The 19,925-nt window shown below is 40.5% G+C and overlaps 1 protein-coding gene across 1 annotated transcript in view; it reads right to left on the bottom strand.

Annotated features, from left to right (window-relative positions):
- The window catches only part of CSMD3 (CUB and Sushi multiple domains 3), a 1,047,538-nt gene that overhangs the window by 432,174 nt on the left and 595,439 nt on the right, over positions 1 to 19,925 (bottom strand). Inside the window, exons 22-23 of the mRNA XM_085893781.1 lie at positions 11,491 to 11,706; positions 7,046 to 7,234 (exon numbers count right to left, since the gene is read on the bottom strand). Coding sequence (XP_085749907.1) covers positions 7,046 to 7,234; positions 11,491 to 11,706 — 405 coding nt within the window. The remainder of the gene's footprint in view (positions 1 to 7,045; positions 7,235 to 11,490; positions 11,707 to 19,925) is intronic.

The raw sequence follows: 19,925 nt of genomic DNA, 5'->3' as shown, positions 1-19,925 counted from the left end.
TCCAATACCCCATAAGAACTTATAGGTCAAAAATAAACAAAATTACATGATATTTAGGGGTTCCTCAAGTTGGCACAATTATGTCCATTATGGAGAGGGCATTTTGCACTGCAATGTCAAAAAGCTCATCTGGGTCTCTTTGGAAAAACTATTCTTTCATCCTATATAACTGCTGTGGTTTTTGAAAATATCAAACAACCATATTAATTGTGAAGTGTACTGCGTTGTTCATATTCGATGGCAATTTGTCAGTTAGAGTTTGGCAAATTTCAACAATATTATGCCAACTTGAGGAACCCCTAAACATCCTCCAATCTGCTTCATATTTGGTGTGTATGTTTCTACTGTCAAATGGAACAAAGGCACAACCAGGGAGCATGAATATTCATACTTTTATTTTTTTACCCCCATTATGAAGCACCCTAGTGTACACCTAAAGGGCTTCATGTACGTAAGCCGAGTTATTTTTTTGGGGAGGGAGCGATCGTGACAGATGGTCTGGCCTACACACTACTCAAATAAAGGGATAAGCAATTTGGATAATAAATGGTTTTTGTGCGTATTATTTTTTGGATTTTTCAAAGCTGAATCGTGTGAGTGTATTATGTTGTGCTATTCTGGGTGGTAGTAGCTATTACAAGTGATAATGTAATATAACATGTCGATTCTATGCATGAAAACAATAGACATTGGAAATTATCATGATCATGCGAGGTGTTTGTTTGTTTGACATATATGCACTCCTGCACCGTTGAACTGAATTAGGCTAAAACTGAAACTTGTGCTCAAGGATGAAAGGGAGTAGAAAAGGTAGTGAGACAAGAGATATCAGTGTGAGTGGGTAAAGGGTTTGAGGGAAGTGAGTTATTGTGTTGAGGGTAAGTACTGTATGTGAAGGTGTAAAGAAGGCAGTGGGAAAAGGAGAATAAGTGGGAGTGGATGAAGGCTTTAAGGAAAATGTGTGAAGGGGTTGAGTGGAATGGGAGAAGGGGTTGCTGAATAGATAGATTAAAGGGAGTAGGTTGTTTTTTTTGTATACATATTCGAGGCTCATGGAGACATATGACTAGTACTGAACGGATCAGGATGCAATAGGACGAAAGAAACAGCAGAGAGAGGGAGGAAACACCAACAGCAGAGCCAAAGGCCAAGACAGGGGGAGGCAGGCAAACAATGGGTGTCGAGAGGAATGGGGGAGCAGGAGAGGATGTATGGGGTGGACAAGATGGACACTCTCAGGAGAGAAAACTGCAAATTTGGAAGGAGGACGGATTGGGGTTAACGAGGGTAGACAATGTCATGGTTTTGGATTGGTGACAATCTGAGATGGCAGTGAACATCTGTTTTAATAAAGCCAGGGAGGGAAGAATGAGATTGAAGAGTCGAAGGAAGTTGGTTCCACAGGTGGGAAAAAAGAGCAATGAATGAGTGGAGGTGGGCAGCGAGTCTGGATTTTGGGAGTTTCACAAGCAGTGGATTACTGTCAGAATATGTGCACCATGCAGAAATCTGGGGGAGGGTGGACAGAGCACAGAAAGGGTAAGGGCGTAAGACCAGAAAGGATAGAAGATGGAGATAGACCACTGATCTGTCTGGATATGAGAGTGATAGGCCCAGAGGATCAGCTTCATTGTGCGAGAGTCCAATGATTCCGAAGGCCTTGGTTTCTATGGCGTCAATCTGAGCAAGATGTGAGGCAGAGGTGCCAAGCCAAAGGGAAGAGCAGTACTCCATCAAGCTGTGAATGAACGCATTGTAGGTGGGTAAAAGTTTGGGGGTCTCGGATGTGTGGTTTACCCAACAAAGTTCACGGTTAATATAGAAGCCCAAAGGCTTGAGTGCATGAGCTTCTTCAAGAAGATTTTTTTTCAGGAAGTAGATGGGAGGGTTCACCAAATGGTATTGTTTTTTTCAGAGACACAGAGATAGACGTAATATTTGTCAGGATTGAAAGACCTTTTCTAAATGTTTGACCAGCTCATGATTCTGTCATGGTCTGCAGAGAGGGAAGATTCTGCTGCCGGCCTATCTGAAGGATGAAGGATGTTAAAGCAGAGGGTGAAGTTATCAGAAAAGAGATAAAGAAGATTTTCCAGAAAGTCAGAAAGATGGTTTTTGAAGATTAGCATTATTACTGGGTACAAATTGTGCAGACATTACTGGGTACAAAACACTGAATTGGGGCACTCCAGCTTTGACAGAGAGAGGAGGCGAGAGGATCCCATTGAGAGCCATGATGTGATGCTAGCTAGATGAAACAGCCACAGTAACACCCATGTTTTTGGAGTGGCTAGTGGAAATGAGAGCAGGAGGAGACACAGGAGAAGTGTGGTAAAAACGGTTGTTTTCCATCTCCTGTTTATTTTGCCATCAAGAGAACCCATGGGAGTATGGAATAGTTTGGTCAATGTACAATGTATTATGTGATTTAATTTGACAACATACAAGAGGAAAATCTGTGATAATGTCAATTTGTCAGCAAGTTAGTTATTTGATCGTTGGCAATTGGGATATAAAGATGTTTAGTTTTTGTAACTTTTGTTTGTTCGTCTAAAACCTAAACTGAAACATTTGTTGTTCGTTCTGCTACTCCAGTTTCATGGAGCTTTTGAAGTTTTACGGAGTTAATAGAGGACAAAACATCCTGTTTCTTGTTCGTTCATGTGAATAAAGCATCTGTAATTTAACCTATGGTTCATCCATCGTTATTCATCGTGACCTGAAAAATTCCCACAGTAACATATGCTTAGCTGCTGTTGCACATGAGTTGGGTAAGAGTAAATTAAGTCAGTAAGCCATGTGTGGAGGTGGCCTTGGATGCCATAAGCAGAGAGTTTGGAGAGCAAGTTGGCGTGTCAGATTATATCGAATGTTCGAGATATGTCTAGAGGAACAGCCCTGATCTCATGTCTGACATTAACAGCCTCCATCCATTGTTGGGAGAGCATAAGCAACATGTCCAAGATAGAATGATCCAGTCTGTATCTGAAATGATAGCCTGAGATGAGGCCATTGAAAAAAAAGAAGGATTTTATGTCGACTGCGATGATGGATTTGATGGCCTTGCTGATGATTGAAAGTAAGCTGATAGGGCTGTATTTAAGGGGATTGGTTTTTGCACCATGTTTATGTAACGCAATAATGCTGGCTGACGTCCGAGTAGATGGAAGATGACCAAGGGCAAAAGTTAGAGTGAACTGAACATAAAGAAGATGTGCAAGAGCAGCAGAACGGATTTTTAGGACACTTGCATTGATGCTGTCCAGGCGAGTTATAGAATCAGAGTTGATGGTTGCCAGATGATTACTCACCTTCTCCCTTCTCAGGGGAAAAAGACAGCCCAGGAACAGTTGTGTGCATTGTGTGCAACTGGGTAGGGTGGGGATATTATTTGGAAGCAAAAACAGAATTGAGGTGTTCGGCATTCTCAGGAGCAGAGTCAGCTATGGTGCCATTTAAAGTGAGGGAAGGGATGGATTGGGAGCATACTGTCAAGCAGCCAGACTTAACAAGGCACTAGCATGTTTTCGAAGAAGTAGACAAATTAGAAAGTTTAGTCCTGATGCTGTTTTCTCTCTCTCTCCTGAGAGTGGATACACACTTGTTTCAGGTTTTGTGGAATGAGCTGAGATTGCCTTCAGTCTGACTTGTCTTCCAAGAAGAGATGGCAAGTTGTTTCAAGAGAACCACCTCACTGCAGTATTCAGTGCACTTTGGGTTGGAGCAAGGGTCTGATAGCTGAGGGGTGAGGGGCTGGCATTGTCACAAAGGCTTTGAAATCCTTCAGGCTTTGACTGATACTGCAGTTAGCAGTGTAACATTTGACATTGTTTTGCATTGGTTTTTCACAGACTGCAAGTAAGCCAGAGGTGGCATTTTAACATGTACAGCACTCTGGAAATTTTCTAAAATTTTCTGTTCAACTCATTTAACTGTGTACAAACAGTTGATTACATCTGAGAATGCTAAATATCACTTACCGACTCACAGCCATTGTTGAACTGCACCATTTAAAGTTTAAACACTATACAAAAGACAAGCATCACCAAATTGTGCAGACTCCTGTGAATTTTAGCTGGTTTGATGATCTCCTTTGAAAGGAAATTTACGATAGAACGTAGTTCTATTTCACAGTTCATGTGACGATGATGACTGTCATCTTGGTTTTGTACAGAAGGTTTTGACCAGCATTGATGTCACCTCCAGTGTAACAATTGCTCAAAATAAACAATATCGTTGTACAAAATCTCAGCACTAATTTAATCCTGTGTATGATAAATTACAGCTCACAGATACAAGTCCAAGTTGGACAGATCTCAGCACTGAATGACTGTTTTTACCTGTTTCTACAATAAAAATTCAACTTCTGTAACCTTGAACTGCCCTCGTGTATCTTAAAAGTAGACAAGAAGAAGTGAAACATTCTCTGACCCATCAACTATTCCACTGTTCTTCCAGTTCCCCACTCAAAACGCACATGGGAGAGCTGTATATTACCATGGGGAATAGGGTCAGTTCCACGAGTCGAGATGAAACAATTGCCTCCGCTTGCCAAAGGATATGAGTGCAGCACAGCGCTTGTAACACATTCAAGTTGAAACAGTAAGCACAGCAAGCTACCATGGTCTGGGATAGCAAACTCTGTGCAACATCTGCAGAAGTTATCGTTTGTCTTGCTGTGCCCATATACCGAATCCATAACTTCATTAAACTTGCTTTTTCCACATCACAACCACTTTACTGATTGTGCATATAGAGTCAATGCACATCATTGATTATTTACCCTCTAGATTTAGCTGCCTTAAGTTTCTGCCCAATTGACAAAGCATTGCATTTTTTACTTCCTTCATACAGTGCCGACAGAAAGTCTATTCCCCCTTTCAAAATTTTCACCTTTTGTTGCCTTATAGCCTGCAATTGAATTGCATTAAATCAGACTTTTTCCACCTTTAATTACACATCGTGTCCCACAACTTCCAAGTGAAAAACAAATTCTACAAACTTCAGAAAATTAATTAAAAACACAAAACTAGAATATCTTGGTTGGATAAGTGTCCACCCTCCTTATAAAAGCAATTGTAAATTAGCTCAGGTGTAACCAATCAACTTCAAAATCCCACATCAAGTGAATTGGCCTCGACCTGTGTTAAATTGAAGTGATCCTAATTATTCCAGAATAAAATCAGCTGCACCTGTCGGTTTCCTCTGCTGGGTAGTGCATTTCACAGCAAAGACTCAACCATGAGAACCAAGGAGCTTTCAAAAGACCTCGGGGATAAAGTTGTAGAAAGGCACACATCAGGGAGAAGGAGGGGATTGGGACCATACCCTGTGCAGAGCATTGGTGCTGCTTAAGCAGTCTCCTTGGCTATTGGGCACAATCCTAGACAGGTCGCCACACCGACACAATATACCAGCATGCTGGCACTCATTTTGCTGACCTCGGAAGGATGACAGGCCGAGTCAACCCAACCTGGTATTAATTAAACAGCTGAGCGGGATTTGAACTCAGGCCCCTAGGATTCAAAGCCCACCACCCTAACCATTAAGCCAACACAGATCAGGGGATGGGTATAAAAATACTTGAAAGGCCTTGAATATCCCTTGTAGCATCGTCAAGGCAATCATTAATAAGTGGAATGCGTATGGTACCACCAAAATCGTGCTAAGATCAGGCCGTCCCTCCAAACTGGATGACCAAGCAAGGAGGAGACCAACCAGAGGCCACCAAGAGGCCAATGGCAACTTTGAAAGAGCTACATGTGTTTATGGCAAAGACTGGTCACTGTGTGCTTGTTACAACAATATCCCAAGCACTCCACAACTCTGGCCTGTATGATAGGGTGGCAAGAAGGAAGCCATTAATCAGAAAAGCCCACCTTTCGTCCCATTTGAGGAATACAAAAAAACACTCGGGAGATTCTGAAGCCATGTGGCAAAAGGTTTTCTGGTCTGATGAAACCAAGATGGAACTTTTTGGCCTAAATGCAAAACGTTACGTTTGGAACAAACCCAACACTGCACATCACCCAAAGAACACCATCTCTCCTGTGAAGCATGGCGGTGATAGCATCATGTTATGGGGATGTTTCTCATCAGCAGGGATTGGCGCACTTGGCAGGATGGAAGGGAAAATGGATGGAGCAAGTATATAAAAAACCGAGAGGAAAACATTCTGCCCTCTGCAAGAAAGCTGAAATTGGGAGGGAAGTTCACCTTTCAGCATGACAATGACCCAACACACACAGAGAAAGCTACACTGGAGTGGCTCAGGAACAAAAAGATAAATGTCCTTGAGTGGCCCAGTCAGTGCCGACCTGAATCCAATCGAAAATCTGTGGCTTGACTTGAAGATTCCTGTCCATCAACTCTCCCCACATAACTTGACTGAGCTTGAACAGTTTTGAACAGAAGAATGGGCAAATTTTGCCCAATCGAGGCGTGCAAAGTTGGTAGAGACATATCCCAACAGACTCACAGCTGTAATTGCTGTCAAAGGTGCTTCCACCACATATTATCTCAGTGGGATGGACACTTATCCAACCAAGATATTCTAGTTTTGTGTTTTTAAATAATTTTCTGAAGTTTGTAGAATTTGTTTTTCACTTGGAAGTTGTGGGTTACGATGTGTAAATAAAGGTGGGAAAAGTCTGATTTAATGCAATTTAATTGCAGGCGAAAGGCAATAAAAGGTGAAAATTTTGAAACAGGGTGTAAATTTTCTATAGGCACTACATATGAGGTACTTACTTTCTCCCTTTCCCCTCATCTCCTCACAACCTCCGTTCTCTTTTCTAGCGAGTCATCGTTCATCCTCTACGAACTTAATTTTATCCTTTGCATTCCAGGCAAAAACTCATCATAAAGAATAATATGATTTGCTAAGTGCTGTTCGAAAATGAGGTTTTAAACTATTAAGCCTCACCATAGACATTGTTATTGCAGCTATGACAGCCCTTGATATAAACCATTGATGAATTCAGCATTTAGTTTCTGCTCAATAGATGTGCAGGCAGAGGGTAGAATGAAATGTGTTGCTACGTACCCACACACCTGGGCAGGGGGTTGTTCCAAATGCGGCGAGCCCCCCCCAGGCACAGCAGTTGTCGAGCACCCTCCAGGCGGTAGCCAGGAAAACAGGAGAATGCAAGCGCCGCACCCACCACCATACTGGACCCGTCACGCCGCCCAAACAATGGGCTGCCAGGATCCTCACAGGCCTCCAAAGCATACTCTAAAGAAAAGGTGGCATGCTAAAATTATGTCTTCGATCTGATAAAGAATAGCTTCTTTCCTAAATTGTACCTTTATTTATTCCCTGAGTTTGGGGATTTCTGTGGCACCTTCAGAGTAAAACATGCCTGTTGGCTACTAACACTATTTTCACCCTCTATAATTGTCCCTTTACAAAGTATTTTTGAAATGAAGTTAATTTTACCAGCAACAATGGCTTGTTTTTTTAGAAGTATAAATATCTTAACGAGATGCTGAATGCAAGATATTCTCTGACAGATGAGATGTATTAATGTCACCATCACATGATTTGTTAGTTACATATTTGTACTCAAAGTAAAAGCATATTCTTTGTTTTTAGTAGCCAAAGCCTTTTTGTACTGCTTGAGAGTCCTTAACACAAATGAGCAGTCCAAAACCTGAGGAATCATCAGTATTTATACATTAATGGCCATTGCCAGGGCTGTGCAGGCTCAAGGCCTTTTGCACCACATGCGGTTTTCTGGTTTCTAAACGATTCATAAAGCCTCCTCAAGTCTCACTCTGATGCCTCGACGTAGCCATTCATAGCACACCCTGGCTCTGTGATAATTGCACACTGTGATTGAAGAGCCCACTCCTTGTCCATCTTTGATAGACTAGGATATAATTATAAACCCAATGAGAAAGAGGAAAACAAATGGAAAAGACCTATAATTACGTACATCGGTAAAATACTACAACCACAACTACTATGACTATGACTACGACAATGACTACGGTGACTACTTCCACTACGACTACTATTTAAACTAAATATAATTTGAGAAATGTCTGTTTGTTTGTGTGTTTTTTTTGTTATATATATATATATATATATATATATATATATATATATATATATATATATATATACATATATTCAATCAATGGGAGTGTCACCAATCAATGGGATTCAATCAGTGGGAGTGTCACCAGAATAGGTATATATATATATATATATATATATATATATATATATATATATATATATATATATATATATATATATATATATATATATATACATATATATATATATATATATATATATATATATATATATATATATATATATATATATATATATATACATATACATATATATATATATATATATATATATATATACATACATATATATATATATATACATATATATATATATATATATATATACATATACATATACATATATATACATACATATATATATATATATATATATACATATACATATACATATATATACATACATATATATATATATATATATATATATATATATATATATATATATATATATATACATATATATGTATATATATATATATGTATATATATATATATATGTATATATATATATATATATATACGTATATATATATATATATATATATATATATATATATATATATATATATATATATATATATATATATATATATATATATATATATATATATATATATATATATATATATATATATATATATATATATATATATATATATATATATATATATATAGATATATATATATATATATATATATATATATATATATATATATATATATATATATATATATATATATATATATATATATATATATCTTCTTCTTTCGGCTGCTCCCATTAGGGGTCGCCACAGTGGATCATCAATATGATCCGCATAGTGATTTGGCACATGTTTTACACCGGATGCCCTTCCTGACGCAACCCTGCTCGCCTCTTGTGACACAGGGATCTGGTACACCTATTTTAACCAGGGTATACACTGGCCCAGTACACTGGTACTCATTTCGCCGACCTCGGAAGGATGACAGGCTGAGTCAACCCCCTGGTGTATTAATTCAGTGGCCCAATGGGGCTTGAACTCAGGACCTTTTGGATCCCAAGCCGCTACCCAAAGCACTGTGCCAACGCCAGGTATATATATATATATATATATATATATATATATATATATATATATATATATATATATATATATATATATATATATATATATATATATATATATATATATATATATATATATATATATATATATATATATATATATATATATGAGCCTGGTGTTGGCGCAGTGGTTAGGGCAGCGGCTTGGGATCCAAGAGGTCCTGAGTTCAAGCCCCGTTGGGCCACTGAACTAATACACCAGGGGGTTGACTCAGCCTGTCATCCTTCCAAGGTTGGTGAAATGAGTACCAGTGTACTGGGCCGGTGTATATCCCGGTTAAAATAGGTGTACCTTATCCCTGTGTCGTAAGAGGCGACCAGGGTTGCGTCAGGAAGGGCATCCGGCGTAAAACATGTGCCAAATCACTATGCGGATCATACGGATGATCCGCTGTGGCGACCCCTCACGGGAGCAGCCGAAAGAAGAAGAAGAGGAGAAGATATATATATATATATATATATATATATATATATATATATATATATATATATATATATATATATATATATATATATATATATATATATATATATATATATATATATATATATATATATATATATATATATATATGCTTCACCACTGAACCACTGGACAGAACAAGTTGAAAAACTGGTGATTGTACATGAGGTGTGGCTAGGAAAGTTTTAGGTGGTAAAATGGATTAATAGCACGAAGGGTTCAGGGTGGCAGGAGGACCCCAATTCTCTCCATGCATAACGCCGCCTCGTTGGAGGCAGTATAACAACTCGTCCTAAAATAAGCCAATTCCGGGGGAATTAACCCATCCAAAGTTCTGGGGGGGAATTTACCCGTCTGTAAAAATGGGTTCTTCACTAAAAATAAAAATAAAGAATTGTGCTTTGAAAAAAAAGTTAATGTTTTGAAATTTACCATTTTTTGGTATACGGAGTCGAGGCTCGTTGAGGATCTAGACTGACCACACAAAACTGACGAGGACGTAACAGAATGAAAGGAGCAGATAAAAAGAGGAGGAGGTCGGATACATCAACAGTCGGGTAGAGGGACAAAATTGAGGGAGACTTGGAGGAATAAAGGACATGGGGACGAAGGAGAGCAATTTTGCAGGAGGGTGAACAAGATGCATACAGCTGCAAACTCTAAAATACAGAAATGGAAGGAAAAAGTGGAAACCCAGAAAGATATGGATTGGGGGGGGGGGAGGATCATGGTTAATGGGGATAGAGAAGATCATGATTGTGGATGGGGGATGACTTGAGATGGTCAAGAATGAGATTGAAGAGACTGTGGAAGTTGGTTCCACAAGTGGGGAAAAAGAGAAATGATTGAGTGGGGGTGAGCGGTGATTCTGAATTTTGGGAGTGTCACCAGAATAGGTTTACTGGCAGACTATGGATAAACATGGATATAAACCCTGTGGGTTGGTATCCCCTGAAGAGTCGAGAGTGGGGTTTGGGGGAGTGGGGGGGGGGAGTGGAAGTTGGGTGGAGATAATCCTTCTTGAATGCGTTGCTGACTACAGAAAGAAGAATGATGTCACAAGATGGTGCTGCCAGTACCTAGAGTTGTTACACTTGCTCCAATATCACTGGTTGTGTTTATGTGGTCAAAGTCCTGTGTTGTCTCATGTATCTCTGTCTGCATGATTTACGTAATAGTTCCTCCATGACCCTCACCCAATGAAAATAAAACATTTATATTATATGAAATTAATACTTCAAGCTATTTGTACTATTTTGAGTACAAAACATGACTAATATCCTTGAATATATCTCAGGTTTTACAGGCAATTTATACTTTGTGATTTGTAAGTAAGCATTTTGCATTGTTTGTGGAGTTAAAAACTGGAGTGAAAAAACTGCAAATATTATTTTATACTTTATCATGGAGTATGATAGTACTCCACATGTAGGGATGTATATATATATATATATATATATATATATATATATATATATATATATATATATATATATATATATATATATATATATATATATATATATATATATATATATATATACATACACACATATATTGATCCCAATTCTCTCCATTTGTTGCTAGTAAAATTAACTTAGTTTTAAACTACATGTATATAAAATATATATATATGTAGTCTGGACTGAGGGATTTTAATGAGATTCAATGGGATAAAAAAAATTGTATCTAAGATTCTCAGGAGCATCAAGTAACCAAGGGGCCTGTAATGACCTTTCCATTAAAGAAGTAACGTGCCACAGTTTGAAAAAAGACAAAGTTCAAAAGCGGAGAAACCATGCCATATTTTCACCTCTGAAGGTGATATTGAATCCCTCATAGGACATAGAGAAGTCAGAGACAAATCGCAGCTCAGCCCTGGAGCTGCCGTAGAGGCCTGCGCGAACAGGATCCGGCAATCTTGACCCCGTAAGACGTGCAAGCGGACGTGCAAAACTTCCGTTCTCCGCGAGCAGCAGGTAATCATGTAGGTTCTCCAGGTGGAATGTGTGAAACATGAACTCCACACCTGATAGGTGAAACACATTTTATGCCAAGAACAAATAAAAAAAAAACTACATACAAAATGAAGAACATCATGTTTGATGTTAATTCCTTGATGATGCAATGAAAACAAAAAACAAACATCAGGATAAAACAGAGTTCAAACCCCATTTCTAACTGTTGGCAAGAAAACAACCAGGGACAACAGAGGCTACACAGAAAAAAATATCGAATCTGAAATGTTTCCGTGCATATGACCATTCAGACAATCAAAGATATTTTAAAAATAATAAAACATATCCACAGTGGGGTGTACTGTCTTCAACTATAATCAATAATTATCAGTGTGACCCCCCTTTAGTCTTGAGAACTGCTTCAAATCCATTTGGGAATAATTTCATTAGTTTTTGGATAATGTTTCAGTCAATCTTTTCTCAACAGTGTTGCAATGCAGTACAGAGCATTGTCAGACTGCTGCCATAATTTTATCTTTCTCTCAAATGTATTTACCCTTATTCTGTTAAAACAAAGTCTCAGTCAATCGTAACTATAATTAATTAAAGAATATCAGTACATATCTTAAATATTATGATAAATTTCTGTTTGAAATCGTGATTTGAGAAAGCTTGGCAATGATTCAAGTGGACTCTACTTTTGCACCCCACTGTATTTGTTGTTGTAGTTTTCCGGTCATGCCAGTTGCCTAAGCAGAATCTGGCAAGTCACCTCAATGCGACCATAATGCTCAACTGGTTCAAAGAACTCCAGTTAGACCACGTGCTCACAAGTTACAATACTGCACTGGTTGGGGTTTCTCAGCCGGTCGAGTGCTATGCTAATTATCACCAATCGCCTCGCCCTAATTAGGCTAAGTGGTCCGGAGAGGTGTGAATGGGTGTGTGGGGATTAATATCTGCAGCCAATCAAACCTCAATGGGCTTTCCTTAATTAGCAGGGGAAGGACCACAACATCCTGAACTCACCCTGAGACCAGAATTGTTTAATTAAGCAATAATCAATGGTCATGGGGAAGGGAATACAAGGCGCAATCAACGAATAATGATGCAACAAACCAATAACCCTTAACAACCGATACATGCCCCATGAACAAAATAACCAATCAGAGATCTTTAAATGTTGAAGCCTTTGGGACCAACAGACACACCACAAGAGATAGGCAACATGGATTCCACAAGCCAAGAAGAGGTCCTGGGTCAAACCGGCAGAGTCGTTCAGGAGTCTGTAGTTTGAATCCCTGTTAGGGATGCGCACCACATGTCCCGGCACTTGATCTTCCCACTTGCCCTCTCACCGAGGAGAGGAGGGAGTTTGGCTTTGGTTGTGGTGGGGAGTAGCTCTGGCTAACCAGGAGCGAGCTAGGTGTGAAGCCTCTCTTGCAACGATTTCGAGAACTCTTGACTTCCATCCTCGCTCCACCCTTTTATCCCCGAGGAATAATCATGTTTGAGCCACAACCCCCCACCCCCTCCCACTCAATATTGGGTACTGGATGCTGGATCAGTCCATGCGTGGGGCAAATCCACCCGTGACCCTTTCACCTCGGCAGCTGCCAATGACTTGGACTGCGTTGCCATCAATTATCGTTTTGGCAAGAAAACTCGCACCGCAAGGCATAGCCCAAGAGTGAACATGTAAAAGACGCAATGAAAAAGATTTACAGAGGAAAGGGCACAAAAATAGGGACAAAGGATTGAGATTTTTAGACACAGACAGGAGGCGGGGGAGACAGCGTCTATCCATTACATAAGCAAAATGGAAGACAAAATACTGCATTGGAGTCATCAGAAGGAATCTGAATAAGTAGAGAGCAAAGATGCAGTCATCAGGAAGAACAGGGATAGGAGTCAGGTTTCAGCCACTACTCCACTCCCCTCAAACCCATCCAGGTGCAACCAAGTGAGCCTGACAGAAAACATTCCGCAATAATTCACTTCTCCTTCTCCTTAGACAAAGAAAGAGAGAAACAAGAGTAAAAGACATGAAAGAAAAGAAAAGCAAGAATTAGAATAAATCAATTTTTTTTAGAAAGAAGTGTGAAAGGAACAAAGAACAAATATGTCAGGCCAGGTATGGGAGCAGCACGTTGCTGCATCCACTTTCTGCTGGTATCCCAGGGGCCTCCATCTGGCTATCACCCAGGCAGATGCCTGGCTCATCCCCATCACCTTGAGATGCTGATCAACCTGTTGCAACCACGAGGCACGTGGTTGGCCCATAGACCTCCTCTACTCACGAGGATCCCTCCCTGAGAGAATCTGGTGAGCAGGATCAGCGTCACAAAAATGAGACATGTCCATAGGACTATGCAGCTGACACTTACGGACTATGCAGGTAACCAATCTCATTTGAGTTTCTCAGCAACCGCTCGTTGGACGCAAAGTCTGATCAGCGATAGCCGAGGATTGTTCGTAGAGGCCAGGTACCAAAGGAATTATATCTCCATCTCAGATCCCTGGTCAGAGTCCAAGTCTCACATCCGTAGAGCAAGACTGGAAGCACCAAGAACATGAATATTCGGACTTTCTTCCTCCTGCACAGGTATTCACAGCGCCACACCCCATGATCCAGTGAATCCACGACTCCCCAGTGCGAACACAGATGTCTCTTCACCTCTGGCTCACAGCCAGCAGAGACATGAATATCACCGCCAAGGAAAGTGAATCTCTCTGAGACCTTAACATCCTCACCACAAATAGGTGCAGACAAGTTAGCAGCACCCAAGATGTCACTGAAAGCCTGGATCTTAGTTTTTACCCAGTCAACCCGCAATTGCAGTGACTCTGACTCCTCCTTCAGCACCTCATAGGCCCCCAAAAGGATATCCAGTCTCTGCAAAGATGACTGCATCATCTGCGGAATCAGGGTCAGAGATCCTGACATTCCCAAACGATGCACTGCAGCTTGATCTCTCCGACATCCTCCCCAGAATCCAGTCCAGACAAGCGCTGAAAAGTGTGGAGGCCAGGACACACCTCTAATGAACTCCAGTAATAACTGGAAAAAGTCAGAGATGGTACCACAACATCTCACATCACTCTCAGTACTCTCAGTACCAGAGTGTCGTTCAGACATCAGATTGATCAGTTTCTGTGGCACTTCACTAAGACCAAGAATCCTCCAGAGGGCATTCCAATTCACTGAATCAAATGCTTTACAGAGATCAACATAGGCTGCTAGCAGCCACTGCTGAAACTCTCGTCTGCGTTCGGTGAGGACCCGAAGAGCAATGATACGGTCAATGTCAGTAAGAACGCGAATAGTTAGATTTCAATAGTTACTCCACAAGCTCAAACACAACATGGATAAGCTACCAGAGGCCCCTCAGCAGGGAATTGAAGTCCAATCAGCATCTGGATATGGTACAAACATCATCAACCATGACACATTCCTATTGTCACAATTAATTACATCACAGTTAGGCTATTACATATACAAAGGATATAACTGAACTATTCTAAACAGTGTTAACGCTTCAGAGCTTTTTCTACGAAAATATAAATTTTCAGGGTTGAATGATACATACACACGCACACTAGGGTGTTTCATATTGCAACTTTTTTGCGCTAGTCAAGTTGGCTACCAGTCGCAGCTTTCCAATATGGATAAAACCCCACTCGCCGAGTTTTAGAATTTTCCTCCCCAAAAGCGCCGCCGGCGGCCATTTTTTCTAAAATGGCGGCCTTTTTTCGCGTTTTGACACAGAAATCGAATCCTACACCTGCTAAAATACGTTAATGTTACTTGATATGTGTATGTTTGTAGATGATTATGATTGCTATGTCTGCTAGCAGTCGGGGACGAGACATTAGGCATCCAATATGGCGGAAAAATCCAAAATGGCATCCAAGATGGCCGATTTTTGGCCACTGGAAAGTTGTTCCCTCCGATGTGGGTTCTAATATGTCTAGTTATAGGTTTTTGGGTGTGCTGAATTCGTTTTTATGCTCTAAAATGCAGTATATCTGTCACAGAGACGTCTGCGGGGGTTATGCTCTCGCGTTAACAAGTAGTTCTTGCAAGTCCGAAGAAGAATTTTGAATATTCTCGCCCTCATTGATATCAGAAAATAACAATTAAATATTCGAAGGTCAAACATGTATTTATTTAACATGTACAGTATATACACGAATTACTAGTATACTAATGCCAATCATGAATGTTCTAATATGACTTCATGTATTCGTGCCTATCAGCCTCAATAATCAATAATATTTGCCATGGCATGGCATACATGGCTGTAGCGACATTTCACGTTAAAATTTCCATCGTTCAAAAACATCAATGTTCACACTTCGCTTCATATAGTTATCTTCATTTTCGCGTATATATGAAGGAGTGATCGACACCTATGGTATTTGACACCGCAATTGGTAATTTTCACTCTTGCCGATTCCAACGTGCCCACAGATGAGCGAGAAACGATGGCAAAACTTGCATCAGACACCTAGACTACCTCATGATCAACTCAGCTCAGGAAAGCCAAAATTTCCGGACGTGGATGAGAATGAGAGTAGTGACCTGTGTCTCAGCAGTTTCATAGATGACGACTCGTGGCGGTTATTCAATCTTCTTGAACTATATGATGTACTAGATGAAGAATGGATGTGTGAGCCTGCAAGCACATGGCCAGAAAGTGATGGTTACCAAAAATTCGCAAACTATGTGCCCAATGTTCACGCAGTTAACGACCTTGCAGAGCGTGGAATTAAGTTGATTTCGGATTTTATAGACAAAACGAGGGATGAACAGCAAAGGCAAGCTTTGCTTCAAGTGGTTGGTTGAGTGGCACAGGCAGAATTATTCTAGATACACGAAATCCACTCTTCAGAAAATGTAGAAAAGTATATGAAGCGAAGTGTGAACATTGATATTTTTGAACTATGGAAATTTTAATGTGAAATGTCGCTACAGCCATGTATGCCATGCCATGGCCAATGTTATTGATTATCGAGGCTGATAGGCACGCACACATGAAGTCATATTAGAACATTCATGATTGGCATTAGTATACTAGTAATTCGTGTATATACTGTACATGTTAAATAAATACATGTTTGACCTTCGAATATTTAATTTTTATTTTCTGATATCAATGAGGGCGAGAATATTCAAAATTCTTCTTCGGACTTGCAAGAACTACTTCTTAATGCGAGAGCATGACCCCCGCAGATGTCTCTGTGACAGATATACTGCATTTTAGAGCATAAAAACGAATTCAGCACACCCAAAAACCTATAACTAGACATATTAGAACCCACATCGGAGGGAACAGCTTTCCAGTGGCCAAAAATCGGCCATCTTGGACGCCATTTTGGATTTTTCCGCCATATTGGATGCCTAATGTCTTGTCCCCGACTGCTAGCAGACATAGCAATCATAATCATCTACAAACATACACATATCAAGTAACATTAACGTATTTTAGCAGGTGTAGGAGTCGATTTGTGTCAAAACGCGAAAAAGGCCGCCATTTTGGAAAAAATGGCCGCCGGCGGCCATTTTTGGGAGGAAACTTAAAACTCGGCGAGTGGGGTTTTTATCCATATTGGAAAGCTTTGACGGGTAGCCAACTTGACTAGCGCAAAAAAGTTGCAATATGAAACACCCTAACGCACACGCATACGCGTGCGCGTGCACACACACACACACACACACACACACACACACACACACACACACACACACACACACACACACAGTTATGCTTGCGGGGTAGATGGAGGAAATTCAAAGGAAAGATAGGATCATACTTGTCATAACAAATAAAATAATTGACAAAGTAAATGAGGACCTGGAGGACTATCCCGCCTGGGAAGCCATAATGCAATGGCAGGTAGAGAAATTGGGATTTTGGAAGCGCCAGAGTGGTGGTTTGGCTGAGGTGGTGCAAGAGTTCAGTTGGAAACTTGTGTAACAGAAAAAGAGGCTTGTGGTTTGATAAAGGCTAGTGGGAGTCACACTTGACTGGGGAAAGGATGGATGAGATGTTCCAGGAGCAGCTGAACACTTGGGACAACACCATCAAGGGAGAGGTGATATAAGCAAAAGTTTCTGTTAGCCTCAATGATGACATTGATGGTTCTGTTGAGACCATGCATGGGCTGACTGACTCGTACAAAGTTAAACTGGACTTGTTGCACTTTGACTTTGGGAATGTTACTGAACAAGGTTGAGCAGATTTGGCAGAGCCAATGTTTGAACCACTTGCAGGATATGTAGTGGAGGAGAGTGACAATGACGTTCACATGCCAAGTCCCAAGCAAGTAGCTGATTCTAAAACAATTGAAGGTGAGCTTGCTGATGTAAGCTCTGGAGAGAGAATTGCCAAACTTGAAAAAGGGCAAGGTGGTTTCACAGTCACAGATGGATCTCAAGATGAAGAGCAGGATGCTTGTCAATCAGACCAGTGTGAGAGTGATGTTTTTGAAAAGAATTCGCTGAACCAATCCCAGAGTTCAGATCCTGATAGTAGTTGTGAAGGCCAATTACTCATTGTTTATGAACCATGTGAAGTGATGCCAAGGCAGAAGGGAACGACGAGTCTGGTGCTTCTTGCTGTTGTAATGCAGATTGTAATGTAATGCAGCTGTCGCTGGGAGTGGATCCACAGAAATGTTTTGCGCTGATTGTACAGTAAGGAATGATGCATTGGATACTGTGAAGGAAAATGACATTGAAGTTGTGAAGGTGCTGGGTGAGGAAAGTGATCTTCCTGAACTCTGCTCTTTCAAGAAGGCAGATCTTGAAGTTTGTTGAGCCAGGATTGGAGCAATCGCAAGAAAGATGTGTTGAGGAAGAAAGATGCAGCAGCTGTGACTTCCTGTTCGTTGACCAAGGGCTCATCTTGAATCAAGCCAGGGCAAGTCAAGTGGAAGCTTTGAAGAGGAAATGCCCCTACTTGGTGTGAATGTAGAGGATTCTAGTGATGAAGATGAGCTGCCCCATGCTGAACTTTATGAAGGAATCTGTCAGACTTCTTTCAGTCCAGTGATTGAGAAGGATACTCCAGGAATTGTGCCACTTGAGAGGGAGCTTGAAGTTGAGGAATGTGTCGTGGGGAGTGAACCATTCGATGATGATTGTTGGATTGGAGTTAAGAACGAGATGATTGAGGAAGATGAGCTTTGTAAGGAGTCTCTGTCTGAGGTGAACACTTGCCAGGAGATCAGGGCATTGCATACTGAACTGCAGTCCTTCAAGAGTAAAACCTAGAAAGTGGTGAAAAGTCTTTGGTGAGCTCGAAGCTGAATTGGACAGCGATCGCAGCTGTCAGGAGCATGTGCAGGCTGACACTCTTGCCCTGCAAGCTGAATTGGATGGGCTGTACCTGCAGCAAGCCAAACAAGCACAGCAAGGCTCACTGAAGCTGAGATTGTTGGCAGACATGGACCATCGTCCCTCAAAACACACACGGCTCTGATGGTGACAGTGTGGTTGGTCCTGGTCATTTATGGAATCCTTGTGGGTCGATTTTACCAACTGACCTGGCCCACTCAACAGCTGTGCTTCCAAAAGTCTGGTTACAGATCCAAAGGATAACTATGGTAATGACAGAGTGCTTACATTGTGTAGGCCTTCTTGGTTGCATTATTGTTCATATATATGAGTAATAAGGAAAGACCAACCAACATCTGTCACCTGTGAATGGAGGGAATCGTCAATCAGCTCTCACCTCATCAATTAAATCCAGGTGGCTAGGATTACATAAATAAATCAACTCCTCCTGTGATCTATTCACTGAAGAAGCTGCATAAAGCAACCAAGAAAGGCTACCAAGGTCAGCCCTTTGCTGTTTCAAACCCTTCCAAGAGTTCCTCCACAGCTGTAAAGACATTCACAAATAGTACACACATGAGAATTCCAATGCCACCCACCTTCAGCTGCTGGACCGGTTTCATTGCTTATTGGCGAATCATCAGTTACAGCGCAGACAGAAATGCATACCAATGAAGCTCCCAAGCATATACCACGTGCAAATGTCAAAAGCAGTCAATACATAAATGATAAAGAATGACCCAATCACTTAGCCACTTGGGTTTAAATGATGATTAGGGGAGAGCTCTTTGGTTATTCCCTCCTTTCATTGAGGTGGACAGAGATTATATTTTCATTCCCATTTGTCTACCTGTTTGTCTGTCTGTTTGTTTGTTTGTGAACAGATATCTCAAAAGGTTATTGACGGATTCGGAAGAAATTTGGTGGACAGTTTAGTTGTGTTACAAA

This window comes from Eptatretus burgeri, chromosome 9, assembly GCF_056783735.1.
Source record: "Eptatretus burgeri isolate ZD-2024b chromosome 9, Ebu_testis_v1, whole genome shotgun sequence".
Classification (NCBI taxonomy): Eukaryota; Metazoa; Chordata; class Myxini; order Myxiniformes; family Myxinidae; genus Eptatretus; species Eptatretus burgeri.
The sequence above is the reverse complement of the archived record's forward strand: the minus strand, read 5'-3'. Positions and strand labels throughout refer to the sequence as shown.